We start from the raw sequence: 23,623 nt of genomic DNA on the forward strand, positions 1-23,623 counted from the left end.
CAAAGGCCTCTTTGGGTAAGGATGTCACTTTAGTAATTCCAGCTGTTCTTTGACTCAGGAATGAAAATTTTCCTTCTCTACCTCTTTGATGACAGACACCAAAATATATCCATCTTTTCATAATTAGGTGCAAAAGCTGTCACAAAATGATGGAAGATGCTGCTAGTGACTCATCTCACATTTAATGTTAAATTAAAATCTTTGTTAGAGTGAAGGACTTGCAGAGGACCTGTGAATGTCCCTAAGGTGTCGAGTGGCTTAGAGCTGTTTACTAGTATGGCTTCTTATTGCCCCACTCCCTGAGGCCCCGGCCCTGTCTCCTCTCCTCATCAGCATTGTGTGATAGCGTGTGATCGTTTGAGAAAGCAAAGTTGATTTCAAAGGGGTAGTGTTTCTGTCAAGTGTTTCTTTTAACTGTGAGGTGTCCACACTTGAAAAGGACCAGACTTCGGATTTCACTCAGAATAATTTATTTGAATAATTGAACAGGAGTTGAACAGTATAGGTGAAAAACCTTTAAACACAGAAATAAAAAGCATTTTGAATAAACAGGTATTTCCACAGTAAACACAAGTCAAGGTAAATATTTCCAAAACGGTAAGTATATTTAAATTCAATATTATTCTTCACATTTCACCAAACTAATTATGCATTTTAATTAATCTTTAACAAAACAATTTTGGCTTACTATTTAAGCATTCTTTTACACAAATTAGGTAGAAAACCCACACATTTTAACCATATATATCCATGCATTTGAACATAGTTTCTCCCTCTCTTCAACCATGCAGCGACAACTTTAACACACCCATATTAACACCTAAACAGAAAAGATTTAAACAACATTCAAGTGAGCTTACCGATAGCCCGTCAAATCAAAAGTCTCATTCCCCGCAGTGGATGTGTGCTGCTCATTCCGTCGTGTCAGTCCCTTTCACCAGCCAAATGACTGCGTTATATGCTCCCGCTGATTGAAGTGTGTGCGAGCTTCTGATTGCTCAATCTAATTCACCTGGTCGAGGGTGCGCCAGGGCGCGCACGCACGGTCACACGCGGCTGCCGATGCAGAGCGGGGCGGCACGCAGGTGAGACGGCATGCAGGAGGAGGCGGGCACACGGGAGACAGGCGCACCTCTGCCAGATCAGCGCGACACCTCCCACTCGATCTTTACGTGGCGGCGCCCGGAAAGATCGTACTCTCAGGTGGGCTGGTCTCTGACTTGATCCTCCCATGGTATGAGGACCACAAGGCGCCGGACGTCCCGATGCAGTATGGTACTTGATCCAGGATCTGCGGCACCAGGTCTTGAGCTTCTCACAGAGATGCTGGAACTTGGGGAGACTCTCACATGAACATCTCGAACGACACCTCTGAAATCAGGATTTGCGCCGATGACTCTTGCAAGCCTGAACTGCCCTCTCAGTGCATTTTGGTCGCAGAGCCAAACTATGTCTCCAATGGTAACGTTCCTTTCAGCAGTATGCCACTTACTGCGAATGAACAGGTTCGGGCCAGCAAGTTGGCTCCAGGACTTCCAGAAGTTGTTTACTATCGTTTGCACTTCTTTGAGCCTCTTGAATGGGTAGGTGGTGTAGTCGACAGTTTTGAAGTCTCCACTTTGTGTAGCTCGACCAAGCAATAAGTTGTTTGGCGTGATGTACTGGATGCGCTCTTCTCGGCTTTGGACTCTGGCGTCAATGGGTCTCTCATTGGCAAGATTAGCAGCTAGCTGGAGCACTGTCAGGAACTCACTGAAGGTAAGACCTTCTACATTGCCAAGGCTTTGGAGGGCTCTCTTGGTGACTCTGACAGCAGCTTCGGCGGCTCCGTTTCGGTGAGGTGAATCGGCCGGGAGGATTTTCCACATCCAGGTCGTCTCATTTTTGGCAGCATACTCTTCAAGTGACTCTTTGCTCTGTTGATTCAGGTAAGTGTACATCTCTTCTAGGACAGGTCTCGCTCCGACAAAGTTCGTACCAGGATCAGACCAGATTTTACGGGGATGGCCTCGGACAGCGGTGAATCTCTGGTAGGTAAGCAGGAAGCTCTCTGTTGATAGTGTGTTTGCCAGCTCGACATGAATGGCTCGGCTGGACATACAGCAAAACACGACGCCCCATACTTTCATGGTCACTCTCTTTTGACATCATCCTTCACATGGTAAGGTCCAAACAGGTCAACGGACGTAAACTCGAATGGTGCAGCAGGACTAGACCTCTCATCAGGTAAGTTTCCCATTATTTGCTTGCAGGTTCTTGCTTTTGCTTTCTTGCAGACGATACACTTGTCAACGACTTTTTGGGCAATGACCCTTCCTCTGATGACCCACGCCTTTATCCTCATCCGCAGCAGGGTTCCCGCCACACCTTCATGTCCCTTACTGTGTGCTTCTCTGGCTAGCAGGGTAGATAACCAGGCTTGGAAAGGTAGGAGGGGAACAGCTCTGCGGTCTTCTTTGAAGGTCTGGATTCTCCCACCACAAACTAGAAGTCCACTTGTTTGGTCTCTGTAGACGACTAATCTGTCTGTTGTGGTGCCTGGGAAGTTGACGCCCTCTTGTGCTGCTAGGCAAAGGTCTCGAAACACGTCCCGTCTCTCTCTGACTGTAAGGATACCCGAGGATGGTACTGCCTCCCACTTTTCTTGGTCTCTGGTTTGGCACTTAAGAACTTTTTAGCTGCTCTCCAGATCCAAGCCACAGTCCCAATCAGCCTTCTCAGGTTGCTGAAGCGCTTTCCATCGACTAGATGCCGGACTGCTGCTCCTGCTGGTGGTCTTTCATACTCTAGCTGGGCTGGATTTTGTGCCGTTTTCAGGCGACATCTGGAGAGTAGTGCTACAAATGTTTTTTTCTGGATCCTTGTGACTTTGTCCCGAGCTTGGGCTGCGACGTCTCTGGCGGATTTCTTTGGCCACTCATCGTCAGGAAGTTGGAGGAACTTTGGACCCGACTGCCACTCGGAGTCCTCAGTTAGGGCATCTGGACTGGCCCCTCTAGTGATGATATCTGCGATGTTTGCTGGCCCTGGAATCCACCACCAGTCTTGGACGTCGGTACTGCTCTGGATCTCACCAACGCGATTTGCGAAGAAAGTCTGGTAGCCATAACTCTCACGCTGTATTGCACCCAGGACTGTTTGACTGTCGACAAGATGATACCATTTCTTGACCTGGAGTCGGCAGTGTCTCTGGAAGTAGGTCTTGAGGCGGGCTGCGAAGACTGCTCCGCATATCTCAGCTTTTACAGGATCCCCTTTGTGGTCAAGGGGGGTCAGCTTGGATTTGGATTCGACCAGTCTCACAACGACACCACGGCTGCAACTCCAGCGAAGATACATCACTGCGCCATATGCGTGTTGGCTGCCATCAGAGAATGTGATTGCACTGGGCTCTGCGCAGAGATCTGGTGGAGTCAGGGATCTGGTGAAACGAAGTTGGCTCAGGTCAGCATATTCTTCCAATAGCTTTATAGCGTCTTCTCTGAGACCTTCAGACAAAGCAGCATCCCACGAGTCTTCTAGCCAGTATTTTACCTTGGCTTCTTGAAAAGCTCTCCTGACCAGGATGGCACCCTTTTGTTTGACAGGAGTCACAAGGCCGAGTGGGTCATACAGGCTAGAAACCTGGCTTAGCAGCTCTCGTCTGGTGAGTGGATCAGGTGTTTGATTTCTGACCTCCTGTCTGAGCAGGTTTTGACCAAGGCGCATCTTTCTCCTTTTCTTTGAGAAGTTAACTGCAACCATGACATGGAGTTTGTCGTCATTGATGGTGTAACCAAGGCCAAGGGCTTTGTTGTCGTCTTTTGTCAGCTGGTTTGGTAGGATCATAGTCTTTGGTATCTCATCCTTGGGTTCTTTCCTCCCACCTTGAATGGAGTAAACCCAGGGCTTTATGTGGAATCCTCCAGCTTTCAGGATGTGTTTGATGTTGGCTGTGAGGCATTTCAGATGGTCAAGGTCGTTATGTGAAGTCAGGATGTCGTCGACGTATACATCTTCTCCCAGCACGCGTCTCTCTTCCTTGAAGTGACTGAATGAAGGTAAGTTCGCAGTTTCTCGCATGGCGACTTGGGCTATGCAACCGGCAGGTTTGTCTCCGATGTTGACTCTTGTTATGGCAAAATCTTCTATTTCGGCATCTTCACTGTCACGCCACAGGAATCTGTGCAGGTGGACCTCTCGATCTTCCAGCCAGACAGAGTTGTACATCTTCCGGATGTCTCCAAGGGCAGCGTAGACACCAGTTCGGAACCTCAATAAGACAGCTCGGATTGGGTTCAGGACATCAGGACCTTTGATGAGGATGTCGTTCAGACTGAGACCTCTGCACTTTTGGCTGCTGTTCCACACTAGTCTGACTGGGGTGGAGACTGAGTGTGGGTTTAGTGCAATGAGATGACTTATGTACCACACTGGCCCGGTCCAACTCTGCAGAATGTCTTTGGACAGCTTCATTGCGGCCCTGCGGTTCACCATCTCATGGATCTGTGCAGCGTAGGCCGCCTTCCACTCAGGTTCTTTTGATAGCTGCTTCTCAGTTCTGAGGAATGTTGCCTCTACTGCTTTCCTGTTGTTTGGCAGGGTTGCTGGATCTTCTGTCCACGGATACTTAGCATGCCAGTGTGGTTCGGTGCTGTGTACATCTCCAGTCGTGTATGTCAAACCATTTCTTATGATCTCCATCTCCCTTTCTTCTGCAAGAGTTATCTCCTTTCCCCCTGGCTGGCAGTTCCCGCAGCGACACCCTCCACATCTCGGCTGACAGGCGGCTCCGATGCTCTCCCACCTCCACCACTTCAGAAAGTCTTTGCTGCTGGTGGCTGTGTTAGACTGGGTCTCGGGGTGGTCGGGATACTGGCAGGAAATTGGGTCTGTCTTGAATTCGAGATATTTGACTGCTGAAGTTCTCATTGATCTGGCGAAGTGAGTCTTGGACGAATGGGCCATCAGGGTGACTTCCTCAAAGAGGTCTGGATGCATGCCCCCGACTGTCTTGCCTAGTGGACCCTCCCAGAGCACCAGGTCACCAATTGAACGGATTTTTTGGGGCACCAGCTGGCCTTCTTTGTGGCTGATCAGAAGCTGGATTTCTCTGGGTCTGATGAAGTCTTTGAGGGGAACATCAGGAAAGATTTTCTGCAGCTTGTCAGGTTGAACATGTCGGTGCACCTCTGCAATTTTGTCAAGTCCGTAGCAGATCAGTTGGTGAGACTTCAGAGTTCCTTTTGGAGTCCTGACTCTGATCTTGAGGAGGTAGCGCTTTGTAGCGACAGATACTTTCATCCCTCCGACGCCATGGACGACTAGTGCGACATCTTCACTGCGAAGGTTCAGCTTGCTTGCAGCTCTGTGGGTTATGTAATTTGTGTCAGACGCCAGGTCAATAAGTGTTCCGATTCTTTGCCCGTCATTGGCAGTGACGTTAAGGAGCATCAGGATCACAGGGTACTCGTGCAGACCAGTCTCCTCCAGAAGGCCTCTCTCTCCTCTCTCTGCTGCAGTGGAGTTGTATGCTCGAGATGCGATGTTGCAGAAAGCATTGCGACACTGCTGCGCTAGCTCAGGTGAAAGTTTGGAAAGAAACTCTTCCTGGGCCTCGGTGTAATTTTTCCCCTCAGCTCTCACCGGACCAAACTTGGGTCTTTGGGACAGCTGTCTGGGTAAGGGACAGAGAAGGTAGTGGTGTTGGTCTCTGCACTCTGGATTCCCACACAGGTAAGTAGTTTCTCTGCAGGGTTCATTGTGGATTTCGAGGCACCTCTTGCAGGCTCCGAGCTGTTGCACTGCGTCCCTCTTTTCCTGGAGCTTTGTGGTGGTTCTAAACCTCCTGCAGATGTAGAGCTTTCTTTTGTGTTTTGGATCTCCGCAGATGATGCAGCCTCCTAATTCACTGCTGGATTTAGTTGTCCTTGTTCGGGCATACTTTGTTTGAAACCTGGTCTTCTCCTTGGCAGGGTCGATGTCTCTCAGCTGTTCTAACTGCTCGTAGATAGACTCTTGGGATTGGAGGTATGCCAGTAGCTTGTCAAAGCGGTTCTGGTGGCTTACAGCATTTCTTGGGTCAGCAGCGTGGGTAAGCCAGTCTTTCTTCAGGGACTCTGGCAGCTTGCTCTCGATGGATTTTATTACTAGTGGGTTTTTTATGGCATCTGCATTGCTCAGTTCATTTAAATCATAGAGGGCCTTTTCCACTGCTTGGATGAGCTCTACGATTCTTCTTGGGTGGTTACCACGAACAGGTGGGATAGCTTGTAGCTCCTCGACAATCTCAATAGCGATGGTGGCTTGGTTTCCGTAGCGGTTCTCTAGGACTCTGAAGATCTCGTCTGCTGAGGTGTAAGTAGAGAGCCGTAGATCCTTGGCCACTCTTTCGTCGAGGCTATCAAGTAGTTGAAATTTCTTCACCTCTTTGGATCCGGTTGGTTCACCTTGCTTCTGTAGAGCCTCCCATTCTTTCCTCCATCTGTAATACTCACGCTGGCTGCCGGTAAACTTTGGTAAAGCTGTGGCTTTTAGCTTTATGGCTGCAACAGGGGCTGCGCTGTGGGCTGTGACTGGTACTCTGTTGCTGTCCTCTTTAATACTTGCTGCTCCAATCAGGGCGGCTTTCCTCGACACCAGCTTGGGAAGGAGGGTTTCGAGCTCCGTTAGCCGACGATTGAAATCTTGCTTCTCGGCTCGTGGAGCCCAGCGGTTCCAGGTCTGGTGCGCTTCTTTGGCTTTGTGCACCAGGCTCTCTAAATGGCGGAGCATAAAGTCATATGCCTCCAGGGGTGTGTCAGGCTGAGTGGAGGAGACGTTCTCGCACTCTGCCTCTGCAGCTTTTAGAGCAAGGGTCAGTTCTCTTTCACCACATGAGGCCCATAATGTCTCCTGGACAAGGTGCTTTACCTCTTTTAACTTCTGCTCACACTCTTTCTCCGTCTTCTCTATGTCAGCTCTCTGTTGGTCGCTTAACTCAGGTGCGCCCTCTGCTTCGGTTCCTTTGCCCTGTGCAATGTAAGCAGCCTCAAGCTCCTCATTTGCATCCATCACTTTAGCGCCCTCTGCTGTGAGTCTTTTGAAGTTATCTTGCAGCTCCTCCACAGACATCTCCATGTGGGTCCTCGTTATATGGTTGGTGAGTCGGGAAAAAAGTCTCTTTACTGTAGTTCGCTCTGTTTTCAGCTCTTCGAGTGACTTGGACTCGGCCATGTTGCCTTTTTTGGCTGTTGGACTGACAGGTGAACGGCAGGTAGTTGATTTCCTCCAGGCCCCCAGGTGGAGTCTTCTCCCTCTTTGTGGTGGGCTCTTGTGGAGTCTTCACTTGTCACGGCCGGTTTCCTACTGTCAGGCCGGTTTTTCACTGTCAAGTGTTTCTTTTAACTGTGAGGTGTCCACACTTGAAAAGGACCAGACTTCGGATTTCACTCAGAATAATTTATTTGAATAATTGAACAGGAGTTGAACAGTATAGGTGAAAAACCTTTAAACACAGAAATAAAAAGCATTTTGAATAAACAGGTATTTCCACAGTAAACACAAGTCAAGGTAAATATTTCCAAAACGGTAAGTATATTTAAATTCAATATTATTCTTCACATTTCACCAAACTAATTATGCATTTTAATTAATCTTTAACAAAACAATTTTGGCTTACTATTTAAGCATTCTTTTACACAAATTAGGTAGAAAACCCACACATTTTAACCATATATATCCATGCATTTGAACATAGTTTCTCCCTCTCTTCAACCATGCAGCGACAACTTTAACACACCCATATTAACACCTAAACAGAAAAGATTTAAACAACATTCAAGTGAGCTTACCGATAGCCCGTCAAATCAAAAGTCTCATTCCCCGCAGTGGATGTGTGCTGCTCATTCCGTCGTGTCAGTCCCTTTCACCAGCCAAATGACTGCGTTATATGCTCCCGCTGATTGAAGTGTGTGCGAGCTTCTGATTGCTCAATCTAATTCACCTGGTCGAGGGTGCGCCAGGGCGCGCACGCACGGTCACACGCGGCTGCCGATGCAGAGCGGGGCGGCACGCAGGTGAGACGGCATGCAGGAGGAGGCGGGCACACGGGAGACAGGCGCACCTCTGCCAGATCAGCGCGACAGTTTCGATAGGGTTGGGTAGTTCAATACAGTGTGTGTGTATATTTGGATCTGGGGGAGAAGGAAGGAACAGCAGGGAAGTCAGAGATGGGGTGGGGAAATTAGATGACCGTGGTTAGGGTTTGTGTTGAGAGAAACACAGGAAGTTACGCATGGGATACAATCAAAAGTTAATAAATTTAAACGCTGCAGTTGGTATTAGTGATAGCACTGGTGGCAATGCAAAAGCCATAGATGTTTGTGGAGCATGTGAGTGTACGCTCAAGCCTTTTTGTACTCTGAACCTAGGACAAACAAATGTCTGATTGCATTAAGATAATTAACAGCTGTGCTTTTTGATACCGTGTAGTAAATGACAATAGAAGCCTTCTTTCTGCTTCTTTCTTCCACTGAGCTGCAGGCACAAACCAAACCAAACAGATCACAAACATTGGCTAGAATGACAGATTATGTGCTTATGAAACATTCAAGGTAATAAGGTCAGGTGCTATGGAAAAGACACAGAACATTTGCAGCTTTTGTTACACAGTGACAAATATACAGAGGCCTCAAGGATTCACACAAAATTGTTTGTTTTTGAGGCTAGGGGCTGCGTCATTTTCAAAGCCACAGCTTTACTACTCTCATCTTCAGATCAACAAATTTCTATCTATTTTCAACTAAAATGTGTTAGATGTGGTTAATTTTCATCACACACAGGGAGAAAATGCGTCCACTGGGAAAACTCGAGCTTTAAAGTCTGCACACTCCACTTTATTTCCTCATTGTAGTTTTGGAATTTTCACTGTTACAATGAGAGGGACTCCACATCAGCTTGTGTAGTCAATCAGTCAGTCAGGAGGCAGGCAGGTGCTGAGCACAGATATGTTTCTTATCGTTGAGCTGCCTCCTCGCGGCACATCACAGTCCAGAGCACATCACATGCATGCATACACACACGCACACATCGCACATTCTCGGGTGTGATGTAGAGGCAGAAGAAGTAGGGGGAAGGGAGGAGGGGGAGAATATAAAATATATTTACCTATTTGGAAAATTAACTCTTGAAATGTTCTGTGTTTTGACAGTTGATACACCGCTTGAGCTTTTGTTTCACCATGAGATTATGAACAGTTTTCACTGTTGGGTTTATCTTTGGGTTTACAAAATAATGAATGACCCATGGCTGTAGCTATAGAGCCCTTCCCTCAGGGAATCTTATTAAGTGTATGGCCAAGTGTTGCATTACTCAGACTGCACCTCAGCATTTTACTTAAGCGCCATAACCAAGAGGAAGGACTGGAGCGGTAGCGAGAAGCTCTGAGGTGACATTTACGATTTTAAGATGAGAGTTGTGTGCACTTAATTAAGAAATGGCAAGGGACGTCAGCCACTCTCTTCTTCACTGTTCCCTAGGAAAGCTTATTTCATGCTCCAGAAAGCCTTTCCATCACACACGTGCACAATCGTGTGTGTGTAAGTGCTGCGTGTGTCTGTGCGTGTCAGACGTACACAGACAAACAGAATATTGAATCCCAGACGGAATGTCTTTCAGCATGTAGATGTGTGCAAGCACAAACTGTGTCTCTCTGATATGTGAACAGTACTGCGTGCAGATACATTAAGCCACATTATGCTACTGAGCATATTCAGGATACCGCACTGAAATTATAAATTGCTTTATTACTTATTATTCTTGTAGACACACTCACTTACACTCTCTGTGACATTTACTTCTCTATGTAAGTCTAAAACAAGCCTTGATACTGTCTTAATCTTTTGCTAGCATACTACGCTGTAAAAATGATTAAGGTGGTTCAACTTAAAAAGTTCAATTGCTGACTTAAAAATGTGAGTAAACTAAACTTTCAACTAAAACGAAACTAAACTAAAAACTAAACTAAACTAAAAAGCTTTGTTTCAACTCATGATGTTACATTATACAGTTTGCGTCAATTATTGTTTGAACTTGATACTGTGATTTAAACAACTATCTATTACATTGTCCATGAATATGAATATGAATATCTGCAATGTATTATTATTAGGGATGAGCAAGTACACCACTATCTGTATCTGTTCAAGAAATTAAATTCTCTGTATCCATACTCAGAATGGGCGGGCTTAATCTGGAAGTTATTATTAAGCCTGAAATTGGAATCAGAAGTTGCTATATTTATTAGAAAAATATTTATAGAACAGCCTCAGAATTGAGCTTCAGAGCAATGTTTTTGATCACAATAGTAATTGATTTAAAACAAATAAAGGTTCCTATATTTATAGTTTATAACAAAACAGATCTTGACAAATTTTACTCTGATGATACGTGTACTCATAAAAAGTATCTGTAAAGGATACACGTTTTAACCGAGTACTTGCTAAAACCTAATAATTAGTTGATTATATGTTTTTCTCAAACTCAAAAGATGCCATCTAGGCAATTTTTTTTCTCTTGCTCCCATCCCCCCCACGCTTCCCTTTTTTTCAACTGATAACTTACATATGCAAGTTCAATCAAAACAACAAAAGTTCCAAATAGTCAACTCAATGAATTAATGCAAGTTCAACTTTATAAAACTCATACAGCTGAGTTCAAAATTCAAAACTTGTCAGAGCTAGTTAAATAAGTAATTTGACATAACTAAATGGGTTTATGATGTTTTAAAGTGTTGTCCACTATTATTTCCATTATCAATTAATAACCAGCAGATTGTTTTCCTGATGAATTGTTAAATGTTTGTTTTCCAAGATGTCCAAAAATATAAAGTCCCAGTCTGGCTTTTCAAATTGTTCAAAACCAAAAGATCTTCAGTTAATTGAGAAGCTGCAATGTTTCGCCATGTTTTGCTAAAAAAAAAACTAGTATTTTCTGTTACTCCATGGAGAAATGCCACACTGGTTAGAACTCAAAAAAGAGAGTATCGAAAAGCTGAACGCAGGATGGGGAAAACAAATCTCCAGGTTCATTATGACATCTATAAAGAGAGACTTCGCATTTATGATTTAGAACTGAGAAATGCAAGGCGGTCTTTCTTCTCTGAAATCATCACCAAAAACACTAATAATGCACGTGCCTTGTTTGCTATTGTCGACAGGCTAATAAAAACTACTGTGTCTGTAGCCTCTGAACTTCTATCCACCAGGGCCTGCAATGAATTTGCCTCCTTCTTCACAGACAAAATTCAAACAATTAGACAAGCAATCTGTGTCTCCATGTCAGTAACAGGATATGTCTTGTCCCTGTGTCCACTTAAAAGCAATTAATTTAGCATGAGACAACTTGATTCTATTAACCATAAAAACCTGGAGGACATAATCCAACATCTGAAATCCTCCTCATGCTGCCTTGATATTCTGCCAACAGGTTTTTTCAAAAATGTTTCTAAATGCATGGCCTCAGATCCCTACAAATTGTCAATATGTCTCCTCTCAGGTTTTTTGCCCACTGGCCCTGAAAACTGCAGTCATTAAGCCACTCTTAAAAAAGAGCAATCTAGACAGGTCACTAATGAGCAATTATAGGCCCATATCAAATCTCCCATTTTTAAGTAAAATCATTGAAAAGGCTGTTTTTCAACAGCTTAGTGCTTTCTTGGCACCAAATAACTGTTTTGATGTCTTCCAGTCAGGATTTCGACCACACCACAGCACTGAGGCGGCTCTTGTTAAGGTCTTCAGTGACATCCATTTAAACACTGACAGTGGCAGAATTTCAGTCTTAGTATTATTGGATCTCAGTGCTGCATTCGACACAGTCGACCACAGACAGACAGACTTAAAAACTGTGTTGGACTTTCTGGCACAGTACTAAACTGGTTTGAATCCTTTTTTAAAGGACAGGGACTACTTTGTGTCTATAGGTAATCACACATCTGAGCTGACAAAAATGACATGTGGAGTTCCCCAGGGCACCATTCTGGGGCCTCTTTTGTTTAACATTTACATGCTTCCACTGGCTCAGATTATGAAAAACAACAAAATACGTTACCATAATTATGCAGATGACACACAGATTTACATAACCATATCATCAGGGGACCATGATCCCATACAAGCGCTGAGTAACTATATTGAACAGGTCAATGGTTGGATGTGCCAGAATTTTCTTCAATTAAACAACGATTAAACTGAAATTATTGTTTTTGGAGCCAAGGCAGAACGATTGAAAGTCAGTGCTCAGCTTTAATCTGTAATGTTAAGAACCACAAATCAAGCCAGAAATCTTGGTATAGTCATGGACTCAAACCTGAATTTGAGGAGCCACATTAGGACAATTACAAAGTCAGCCTACTATCACCTGAAGAATATATCAAGGATTAAAGGACTTATGTCTCAGCAAGACCTGGAAAAACTTATCCATGCATTTATCTTCAGTCAACTTAACTACTGTAACGGTGTCTTTACAGGGCTCCCTAAGAAATCCATCAGAATACTGCTGCTCGAGTCCTCACTAAGACCAAAAAAGTGCATCACATCACCCCATTTCTGAGGTCTTTACATTGGCTTCCTGTATGTCAAAGAATTGATTTCAAAATCCTGCTGTTAGTTTATAAAGAACTAAATGGTTCAGGGCCAATATACATTTCTGATCTTCTGCTTCGTTATCCAGACCTCTCAGGTCGTCTGGGGCAGGTCTGCTTTCTATCCCCAGAGTCAAAACTAAACAAGGAGAAGCAGCGTTCAGTTATTATGCTCCATATATCTGGAACAAACTCCCAGATAACTGCTGAAACTGTCAGTTCTTTTAAATTAAGACTGAAAATTTTTCTTTTTACCATTGCTTTTAATTAAATATTTAAGACTTTTATTTTTACCACTGCCTTTAACTAGTAGATTGATAACTTACACTGCACTGTAACTTTTACTGTCCTGTTTTCTTTTTCTTTGTTTTTAGATATTAACACTATTTAAAAAGCTTAGAATGCTCTTTTAATTCTACCATCTCACACGGCTGTTCCTCAGTTAACAGAGGCGAGTAGAATTACAAGGATTAGAGTCCCAGTTTTGTCCGCTGTTAACTTGTTGACAGGGCCCGCTGTCAACCGCTTTTACCAGAATTTGTAGCGTGGACAATCTGGATTTACAGTGACAACTGTATCTAAGGAAGGGTTTGAGTCCCCTTAGGGTTAGAGTCCCTAAGTGTTAAAGGGTTCGAGTCCCCTTAGGGTTAGAGTCCCTAAGTAACTTGTTGACAGGGTCCCGCTGTCAACTGCTTTTACCAGAGTTTGTAGCGTGGACAATCTGGATTTGCAGTGACGACTGTTTCTGAAGAAGGATTAGAGTCCCTAAGTAACTAAAGGGGGTTAGAGTGGGAGATTTTCTTTTTCATATTTCCGTGTTGCTTTTATGTTTTACGTAAAGCACTTTAATTACCTTGTTGCTGAAATGTGCTATGCAAATAAACTTGCCTTGCCTTGCCTTACTCAATTGACTTATAATTTCAACTCTACAGATGACTTAAAAACATTTTACTTATCACGTTTGACGGCACAAGTTAGCAGACACACCGTGGTTATAGGACTATCAGGGAGTGTGTGCGATCCAGTCTGTCATTAATTTACAACACTGATAACCCTCTCACATTTATTTTCTTTCTCGCATTTTTTCTAAAGTACCTGTGGACTAGGTGGGTTGTGATTTACATATTCCTCAGGTCAGTAATCACCATAGCAACCTGTGGAACAAGGAGCAAAGTATTGTCTCTACCATGCAGCAGCTGTAAGGGCTGAGGAGCATAGAGAGGTTATGAATAAGACAATACACTGTACGAACTCCCGAGAGTACATCTACATGAATACTCTCACTCTTGCTGGTCTTCCACAAAGGCTGTCTCTCTCTCTCTCTGTCTTGTGCTCATCCTTTATTGTTTGCAGAAATGTTCAGTATCAAGAGCTCTCTAACTGCACCTGGAGACGTTACTTAGTTCAGTCGAAGTCATTTAATTCACTGTTAAACATATGGCATTAGCACAAACTGCTAATGTACAAAGCTTATTTTTTCAGTTGTTCTCAGTGCGCGCACACGCGCATGCACACGCACACACACACACACACACACACACACACACACACACACACACAAACATACAAAAACATGCTGATGTGCACATTTATGCAAATTGATGTAAAATACTGTATGCAGATAGTATGTGTAAGACTATTACTACTGACTTGTCTTATCAAGGTATTTGTCACATGGTGTCAATCAAGAAGTAATATCATTATTGATTTAGAAGAAAGGAGGTATCAGTGTGTGTGTGTGTGTGTGTGTGTGTGTGTGTGACAAGTGGTATGTGAAAGTGTAGTTCCTAACTCATTTTGATACCAAGTAATCTATTTGAAAAGTTAATCTCATTTCTGCTGATCCTTGTCTGTGTGGGTTAATTACTCGTCGATGTGTTGGTAATGCCTCGGGGCTCCAGTAGGGGTTCGCGCTTCTCTTCCTCATTCAATCCAGACGAGAGCTGCTTGTGTGTGCTTCTCAACCTTCTCCCGTCATTTTTACCCTTTTTAAGTTTATTGCCACTCACATAGCGCTGTAAAGCTAAACACATGTTGAAAGGACACTTCGTTACATTACTGGGTGTTATATGAGTCAAAGAGATGTTTTTGAGAGACGTGTATGTTGTTTAAAGAGTATGGTGTTAACTGAGACGATGTGTATGCTAGCAGCCAGAGACCTCATGGCTCCGTCATGTCCAAGCGTTTACTTTGTCGATGGTGTTTAAGCTAGCTACTGTTACGCCCACATATTTTGCTGTAAGGTTTCTTGTATATTTATCACTATAAGGGTGAGTTCATGTCATGCCGAGACAATGAATAATGTTAAAAGTACAGTTCATTTAAGTGTTATATGAGAGCTCAGTTAAAAAGGAGTATTAAAATATCATTTGATAACTTTGGTTAAAACAATTCACATTTCATATGGTAATTGTTGTGGTGGCAGCCCGGCTGACGGTGAGTGTCCTGGTTTTTTCTACTTTTTATCAGTTCTTCTGCTTTTTTCCTTGGTTTCCTGTTCTCTGCCCGCCTCTCTGTGTTTTCTCCCCCGTGTGCTCTCTCTCCCTCTGCTCCTGAGCCCAGCCAACTACCTGCACCTGCAACCCATCATCCACCTCGTCAGCCTGCCACACCTGCCAGTAATCAACCTCATCCCAGCCTGTATTTCAACCCCGGTTCTCCACACCATCCTCGCTTGATCATCGTTGCTCCATACCTGGTGCCACTTCTGTGTTCAGGCTTCCACGTTTCTTGTTTTTTCAAACTTACCCTGTGCCTTGTCATTGTCTCCCCCCTAACCTTGTCTTTCTGTCTGTTTCCCTCCCAGGTACACTCACCCTCGTCCTCCGTTCGGCTGGGCTCATCCACTGGCCCACTCCCCTTCGGACTTCCCTCTCGGCGTCCTCCCTGTTCCCCTGCCTCTCTCGCTTCCTTGGCCCCTGTGTTTCCCGGCTCCCTGGCCCCCTGTCTCCTTGGTTCCCCGTGCCAGTACTTCCCCGACGTCCTCCTCTCCCTCCCCTCCAGTCCCTCTCACCCTTTTTTCCCCCAATAAACCTCCTTCCTCTGAATGCTGCATTTGGGTCCTCTCTGTCCACACACCACTTCCCGTAACAGGTAACTTAGTTAAAGATTATTTAGAATGCATTAAGAAGATACTTGTGACTGTGGTCCTGAATCTGAGTGCCTGAATATTGAAATTTGTTTATTTTGTATACATTATAAAAAAGGTGATTCAATACAGACGAGTGAAGGCGAGAGCTGCATGTGTGTGCTTCTTCAACCTTCTCCCGTTACTTTTCCCCATTTTAAGGGCACAACGTGTGTGTGTCTTAGTCACTTTGGCACATCAGCATGTATGCAGCTCTATCACTCCCTTATCTTTAGCTCTTTGTATTCTGTAAACTGTCTGTGTGGGATGAATTTTTGTTTGTTTCTCCGCTTCACTTCTCTCCCTCTCTGTCTCTTGCTGTCTGTGTGTTAATGTGTACATGCGTATGAATGTGTTTATGTTTGTGTGGGTGTCCCTGCCTGCTGTCAAGCTGCTGATTTCAGAGGAGTTAAACAAAATGTAGCCACAAATAGCATTTGGCAGGTCCAAGTGCCATGGGAACTGTGGACCAACTCAACAGTGTAGTCTTTTATATTGGCCTCTTGCTGCTTTACAAAACTACCTGAGATATTTAATTATTATTTAAGTATTATAGAGTGAGTATTTCATTAGCAAAGATTACATTGAACATTTCTGGAAATTTGGTAAGCTGAGGTGGGATTCCTAAATGACCTGTCAGTGTCAAGTTTTTTGAAGCTTTGCTTCCACCCCTTCAGGCCCATTTTGTTGGCCCACGGCAGTACGATTAGCAGTGAACATTTGATAAATAACTTAGTCTTCAGTTTCCAAAGACACTGCCTGCCAAATTCAGATTATTTCATCAACAGTCTCTGTTAAAACAGAAGTGAATTTAAGTCTTTAGTGTTGATGCATTAAGCATGTGCTCTGCGTCAGAACCCCTTCTGTTAATGTTCTGCACAAAGTCTGATAAATTGCCTCAAGTAATGTCACGTGAGTCTGTGTTGGTTGGAGTGAAGACTACAAGTTTGAAAATGAAACAAAATCTGGGGTTGTGGAGTTTAGCCACATTAGCAACTATGACATAAAATGACACCTACAGCCTGGAACCACAATATAGGATATTCACATCTCCTGGGGGTGCTCTGAAGGTATTATGTGACTGGAAGATATCTTTTTTTTTTAAACATTCAAAATGGAAGACAAAAGCAAATAGAGAGCTCTTGGAAGTAGACATACTTAGTATGACTGAGAAGTTAATTGATGTAAAATTTATTTTGTTCTGCATACACTTAAGAACTATATGCCTAAATGTGAAATGAGCTGAGAGCACTTCCCTTGAAATTCTCACAAAATGTTGTGCTGATACTGGTACATACTGTGCATACATGTTGCCTTTCACCTGGAGTCAAAATCGACAAAATTAACATTGCAAGCTTCACAAATGCTTTTATTTTTTCAGGTTACATTTTGTATTGTCTTACATTACAGGTTTGTGGTGTAAAGGTGTCACATTTCAAGAGAAAATGGCCTGAATGACAGCATTAAATGGCTGTCGCCTGCCACTTAATTATGTTTTTCCCGTATTCTCAAAATTATCATATAAAAGATTTTGCTACAGTATGATGTCTAACTTTAAGTGATGGTTTGAAACAGTACAAGAGTTAGACAATGTTTTTTCTAATATGCCACCCAATTCAACATTAATTTCTGATGAGTTAGTTTCATGAGCAGACTCCCGACTATCTGAGGAGGACGTTGCATCGGTAGTCTGAGAAACAAAGAAATGAGAATAAACAATCACAGTACATACTGGTGTGACGCAGCCCAGAGAACATTATTACATAATATATTATTTTAGCCTTCAGCTGGGCCTTGTTTATGATGTATATGTCCTACTTTACAACCAAGCAACACTAAAACAAGTTTCAGCCACTCAGAGCAGCCTATAGTTGCTTCTCCAGAGAAAGAGTACTCAAGCAGAAAGTGGGATTCTGCATTTTGTTTTTGGACCCACTCAAATAAAAGGCAAGAAAAAAAAATCTTAATTGATATTCAAGACTTGTCAAACTCCGTTTTTGCTAATCCATTACCATTATGCCTCTGAGCCTTTTTACGTGTATTTCTGTATCAGTCTTTAGTGGGAAAAGTGGATGTCAAGATGAAACTCTCAGAATACATAATGACTTCATTAGTGGTCCTTCTCTGTGATTAATTGGAGTGCTGTGTCACCCAGTGTGACAGAGCCGCTCATTGCCAGACAGTGTTGTGACAAGAGACGAGCACCATGTTGATGAGTCTGGAGATGATCACACACACTCATGTGCACTTGTAAGACACACATGCACATGATTAAGCAGCATCGTCACACACATCCTGTCTTATCTAAGCACAGAGATCCCACTTGGATGGAGAAAAAGAGTATAGAATGGGAACTGGCCGAAATTCAGTCAGCTTTTCGAAGAAAAAAAAAGGACGATCTACCTGTGATCGACTGATTGCAATTTCACAGTTTTGCCAGCGGTGATTAACAACTGCCATCTCTGCTTAAATATTTACCACAGTTGTTGATATCAACATGTTGGCACAAACTCAGCTGTGTTAGCACCCCAAAGAAGCTGGCATCGCTCTATCTGAACAGGAGAAGAAAGACATCTGAGGGGCCTCAGAGCCTCTCAGCTCAAGGGGCCAGAGATAAGAAAATCCACTGTGTTTGATGGCTGCTGTAAGCTCACCATCACAGAACATTCATATACAAGGAGCAGGAGAAAACAAAAAACAGGAGAAAAACTTGTATCCACTGTATACAGAAAACTGAGGGAGACAAAGTAGAGCGGGAGTAGGTGAAGAAAGCATGAGTAAATGGTGAGTGCAGGAGATGCACAGAGAGGGCAGGGATGAAGCGAGACAAGGGTCACGGTGTCTAGATAAGAGGAATCTACTAGAGGCTGAGGATCAGTCTGCTGGGTTTGAACTGGTAAATGCCCCCCACTAGGATATCCTGCCCGGCCTTTGATGGGCTTGTCTGACTGATGTCGGCTCTAACGACTTTGAACAGGGTGTCTAGAGTTGGTTCAACAGGGAAAGGCATTGTGGTCCTGCAGCAGAGCTCAGCTCATCAGATAGAGAGAGACTCCGCAGTGCAAAGTCAGACCGCAGACTGTTGATTAATCAATTTGATCAATAAAACTACTGAATCAGGTCAGCTCCTATTTCAATAAAAGAGCAACAGAGTAAATGAGACCTCTTAACCAGAGGGATTGTGAGGGGGTTTGTGACTTTGACTCAAGGTTAAGCAGCAGCTTCGCTGTATTAAAATACATATATGTTGATGCAAACCTTTGGAAAAGATTAGATACAACCTCTGAGCATGGTCTCTAACATGGGTAGTTCTAGCGGTTCAGATACTCCATGGGGTCCTGGTTAGTGTCTGTTAGCTCAGGTAAATCCCACATTTATCCCAGAATCAGTATCAGCCTGTGAATCATTTAAGAAGCAGTGAGACGCAGAAAGTGTAAGCTAAGAATCCAATAAATTCCAGCTTAGCTACATTAGCATGTTATTAGGTGTCTGTGAAGTGTTTCTGATTATGTAAGAGTGGCTTATCTGTACCTTAGACTTATTAATCACTTCCTGATCTGTCTGTCTGAGCTATTTATATTTCACCAATATGCGTTCACATGCATTCAGAGATAATTAAAGGCCGGGCAACAGAACAGATAGGAATTTTCCAGCAAAAGCATCACTATGCATGCCACACACATAGAGATGCAGGTGAAAAACAAACTCTCCTCTCCCTGCCTGTTATATCAACGCCTCCCATATGCTTGAGTAGCTCTTAATATTCCCCCCGGCAGATCACAGAGGATTTTTTTGTGCTGCATCTATGTTGTCTATCTCCAGCTCGACAGGTCCTCTGTGGCCTTCTCCACTCAAAACAGTTTGCTCAAATCTCTGTGAAGTGGTGAAGGACGCTGCCCTCTCTCCTCCAGCGGTAATACTGGGCTATTCGCTTTCTTTGTGGGATGCAACAATATGCAGCTGTGAAGCTGCAGTCTGTCAGTCTACTGTCGGTCCAACACTTTGGTCCAGACTGAAATATCTCAACAACTATTGGATGGATTGCTATGAAATTTTATGCAGATATTTGTTGTTCCCAGTCGATGAAGAACCCTAATGAATTTGGTCATCTTCTACTTTTTATGTAGCGTCTCTATGAGGTTCACATTTGTTTTTTGAGTGGAATATCTCAACAATTATTGGATGGACTGCAATGAAATTTGGTACAAACATTCATGTCCCTCTCAGGAAGAACTTTAATTCTAAACACCCTGCATCTAGCGCAATCATCAGTTATACGGTACTTTGGTTTATGGTTTTATTAAATACCTGCAAAACAAATTCACATCAACCACAGTTTTAATGCTAATTAGCAAAATTAGCAAATTAAGATAAGATGGTGTTCAAACATCATACCTCCTGCTAAACATCATGCTGGGCTAGCTCCACATGATACAGTACATCGAGTATCGAGTATGTGGGAAGTATAATTAATTCTGCAGCAGAGATAAAAGGACATTTTTACACACATCAGCCATGTTACACTGGGATGGTGAATGCATTGTGTTTTTGACAGATCCCGATAGTACGTTTCAATCATAATATCTCATAAAGATGTTGTAAATTTCTGCTCAGCATGCTACCCCCTCTGAGCTGAAATGGAAGACATGCAACAGGCCTTTTCATTTCTGTTTTCCCTGATACTGACCCATATTAATATTGAAAAGCATGGTGACAAAATATGTGGCAGTGAGCATAGAGGAGGTCCTAACAAGCGAAAGTATAAGACATTAAGTGGGCCCAAGAGTTGATTATAATCCCAAAGCACCATGGGGATAAACAACATGGTTTAAATGTTCTTGAACAATGTGTTTCATATGATAATTATGGAAATCTTCCAGGTGATGAAGGGTATTTCCTTTTTTGAATTTTTTATGTTAAATACACTGTGCTCATTAGTACAATGAAGAAAGAATGCTTGAGGATATCTAATACTTAAACAGTAATAATTATAATAGTACATTACTTGCATATACAGTAGATTTCCACACGATTGCTTATGACTGCAGCACATTTCATTAAGCTACTGTACTGACTGCAGTCATTTACTCTGCAGCATATAAACTCCCCCACACGCATCCTGTTACGGCAATAGCCACTGGCTGACGTACCTGGCTATAACAGAGAACCCACCACTCTGCATCAGCTTTCTGCTCACTGGCATGGAATCAATGCAGAATTGCCGATGTTAGCAAAAGCTGCAGAGGACACACACACACACACACACACATACACACACACACACAAACACACACCAATACTGTGTCTATGATCACGCCTTCACTGCAATATCATGACAGGAGAGGCTTCCACCAAGACAGAGTTCATAGCCTCTAACAGGATATAACTTGTGTTTCTTGAGAAAGACAGAGAAACTGAGAAGGTTAGAGGGTAAAGCACTGGGAACAATTAATCATGACTCATTTTAAATGGCCTATTAAAGCAGAATGATCAGTCAGCAAGAAAGGTTATACATTTAAGCAAAATTTAACTATATAGCTTTTGCCTATGGCTCACATTGATAAAGGATTTAGCATTTAATCCTTAAGTAAGATTAGGGTTTTTATATCCTTTTGTTAGATCAAAGTGAAACGAAAGGAGTTTGAAATGTTTCTTCACATGATTCATGTTCTGTCTAATAGAGCTGTTAGCTTTGAATTGGGTTAAGTGTTTCTACCATATAAATGATCTCACACTGTGATATCAACACAGGAATCCTTCAGGAAACGTGTACAGCTTTGGTTCACAGAAAGCGAGGAGAGAATGGAAGGTAGAAAGTGTACTTACGATCTCTGAATGCTGACTGGTGGACAGGGGTTTCGTTTTTTTAAGCAGCGGTCTCCCACAAACACTCACACACAGGCGTCAGGTTGTTGCTGTGTGTTCCTGTTGACAGACACAAAAGTACAAAAGACTATAATGGTCATCACATGCTGTACAGTAGATACTGAATAACCTACTGATGCCCATGCTCAGTGTTGGTATATACAGTGACCCTGTGTCACAGATGAAAATAATTTAATTAAGCAAAAATGTAAAATAATGTGCTTGTGCTTTGAATAACAGATATGTATGTAAACACAGCAAGACATATTTAAATACTATTGAGAATAGTGTGTGGGTGTGTAAAATGGGCACACAGGCTTAGATATTCAACACTGCTTCCTAAGATTCATTTTTAAATCCATCTGCTATGGAAGGATCCAGTGTTTTCAGTGGTATCATTCTTCCTTTAATCCATGTACTGTAGAGCTCAACATGATGTAATTTGTTGCTCTGTGCAGCAGCACCACAGAAACCTTAAACATTAAAAATGAAATTTAGATTCACACGTTGGTGTTTGTGCTGCTTCTGTTCCTATTTTTGCACCTTTGTTAAAATCATCATTTTAAACACCACCTTGTTTCATGCTCTTTTAATTTTATTGCTAATAACACGAAAACCCAGTGTTGTATTTTATAGTTTATTAAAACTAGAGTGCAATTGGTGTTTGACTAGAAATGGAGTCTGTTTTGCATGGAGTGATAATAAGCTAATAAACAAAATTAAATAAATGTGCACTCCAAGCAGTCAAAAATGGGCTAAACGCTGAATTTTCTATTTGGCCCTGTGATGATGGCTCTCCTTCCTCTGCCGACAACTTTGTGTTTTATAACATATGAGAATGCTCTAATTGGAAATGAGATCACAAACAAGCTCACTTGGATAACACACTTGCTGTTTATCAGGCTGTTTGCATTCTTTCATGGATCAAAGTAATTTATTCAGACACTTTTCTACAATTTTATGAAAAATGAAAAACAATAACCTGCATGCTTGACCCCTTAAATGTTAACCAAGATTTTGCACCCGTCTCATGAATGTGTTGTCAGGACATCAGTGCATAACATTATCACACAAGTCACTTTGACTCAAGAGAATATGCCCAGTCAACTGAATTAACAACCTCAATAACCAGACTTAGAAGTCTGCCTATTATAGGTGTGTTTTGTAATGTTTGTATCTTGTGTTGTAACACTACAAACATGCATAAACATGGGGGTGACGTTGTGCACACATTTCCACGTACAGGTAAAGCATATTAACAATTGGTGGTGGACTGCACTGTAAAAGCTAACAATATGCTAGGGACCTTAAAGGTAGCCTGAGGAGTTTTCTTGTAAACAAAGTTCATTATTCAAAGTTACTCACCAAAATGCATTATGTGCATCCTTGAGGTCTAAATTATGTTGAAAAATGTCCTCAAAATAACATTTGCAAGTAGATCTTTTGAATATTTTGGAAACTGCACTGTTTATATCCACGTTTGTTATTCTGCAGCCTTCTTCTCCCCCTGCCTTTGTTAGCGCCTTGTTTCGTTTCTTGGCACATTACCGCCAGTGGAACCAAAGTTGTCAGGAATATGTTCGTGTCAACTGAATCCTTGTGCACGAGAACAACAAAACGGCAACCTACTCATGAAAACATTCCTCCATAGCGCTATTTGTGGTAAAAAAAAAAAAAAAAAAAAAAAAATATATATATAATATATAATATATATATATATATATAGAAGAAACTCCACAGGGTAACTTCTTTAAGTTTTCATCAGTTACTGCGAGTGACTTATTCTCTTCATATACTAATGTTGTTAATGTTTACTAATTATTCCCCAGGTTCAGATTCTTGCCAATGCAATTTTAGTTCCTGGCATCCTGTTTTCCTGGCCTGCGTGACCCTGTTCAATCTTGTTGGTGCATGTCTGTTGTGTGAGTAGGAGTAAGCTAATAAGTTAGTCTTGGGCAATAACAAGGTCCTTGATTTTGAAACTTCCTGTTTCTTTAATGCCTATGGTGATAGCTGATGGTCATAGTGAC

General features: G+C 42.7%; 3 protein-coding genes across 4 annotated transcripts in view; all 3 read right to left on the bottom strand.

Annotated features, from left to right (window-relative positions):
- The window catches only part of frmpd3 (FERM and PDZ domain containing 3), a 57,329-nt gene extending 35,654 nt beyond the window's left edge, over nucleotides 1-21,675 (bottom strand). Inside the window, exon 1 of one of the 2 annotated variants that reach the window (XM_038699359.1) lies at nucleotides 21,555-21,675. The gene's annotated coding sequence lies outside the window, so the exon portion shown is untranslated. The remainder of the gene's footprint in view (nucleotides 1-21,554) is intronic. The other variant, XM_038699360.1, reaches the window with a different exon arrangement.
- Nucleotides 456-2,652, bottom strand: LOC119888675. Its single transcript, XM_038699364.1, has 2 exons — nucleotides 861-2,652; nucleotides 456-514 (listed from the first exon to the last, which is right to left on the bottom strand). Exon 1 carries the CDS (start codon nucleotides 2,127-2,129, stop codon nucleotides 1,200-1,202), a length of 930 nt encoding a protein of 309 aa, XP_038555292.1. The 5' UTR covers nucleotides 2,130-2,652; the 3' UTR covers nucleotides 456-514; nucleotides 861-1,199.
- LOC119889347 lies at nucleotides 2,566-8,098 on the bottom strand. The gene is made up of 2 exons (XM_038700283.1): nucleotides 7,812-8,098; nucleotides 2,566-7,465 (listed from the first exon to the last, which is right to left on the bottom strand). The coding sequence occupies exon 2, from the start codon at nucleotides 7,192-7,194 to the stop codon at nucleotides 2,566-2,568; it is 4,629 nt and encodes a 1,542-aa protein (XP_038556211.1). The 5' UTR covers nucleotides 7,195-7,465; nucleotides 7,812-8,098.
- Nucleotides 21,676-23,623: the final 1,948 nt, after the last annotated feature.

The sequence above is a fragment of the Micropterus salmoides genome, unplaced genomic scaffold (assembly GCF_014851395.1).
Source record: "Micropterus salmoides isolate LMB-PRFRI ecotype aquatic unplaced genomic scaffold, ASM1485139v1 Ms_hic_scaffold_5, whole genome shotgun sequence".
Classification (NCBI taxonomy): domain Eukaryota; kingdom Metazoa; phylum Chordata; class Actinopteri; order Centrarchiformes; family Centrarchidae; genus Micropterus; species Micropterus salmoides.

What these genes read in the sequence shown, in the direction of transcription:
- LOC119888675 (XM_038699364.1), bottom strand. Translation starts at nt 2,129, where the DNA reads ATGAAAGTATGGGGCGTCGTGTTTTGCTGTATGTCCAGCCGAGCCATT.
- LOC119889347 (XM_038700283.1), bottom strand. Translation starts at nt 7,194, where the DNA reads ATGGCCGAGTCCAAGTCACTCGAAGAGCTGAAAACAGAGCGAACTACA.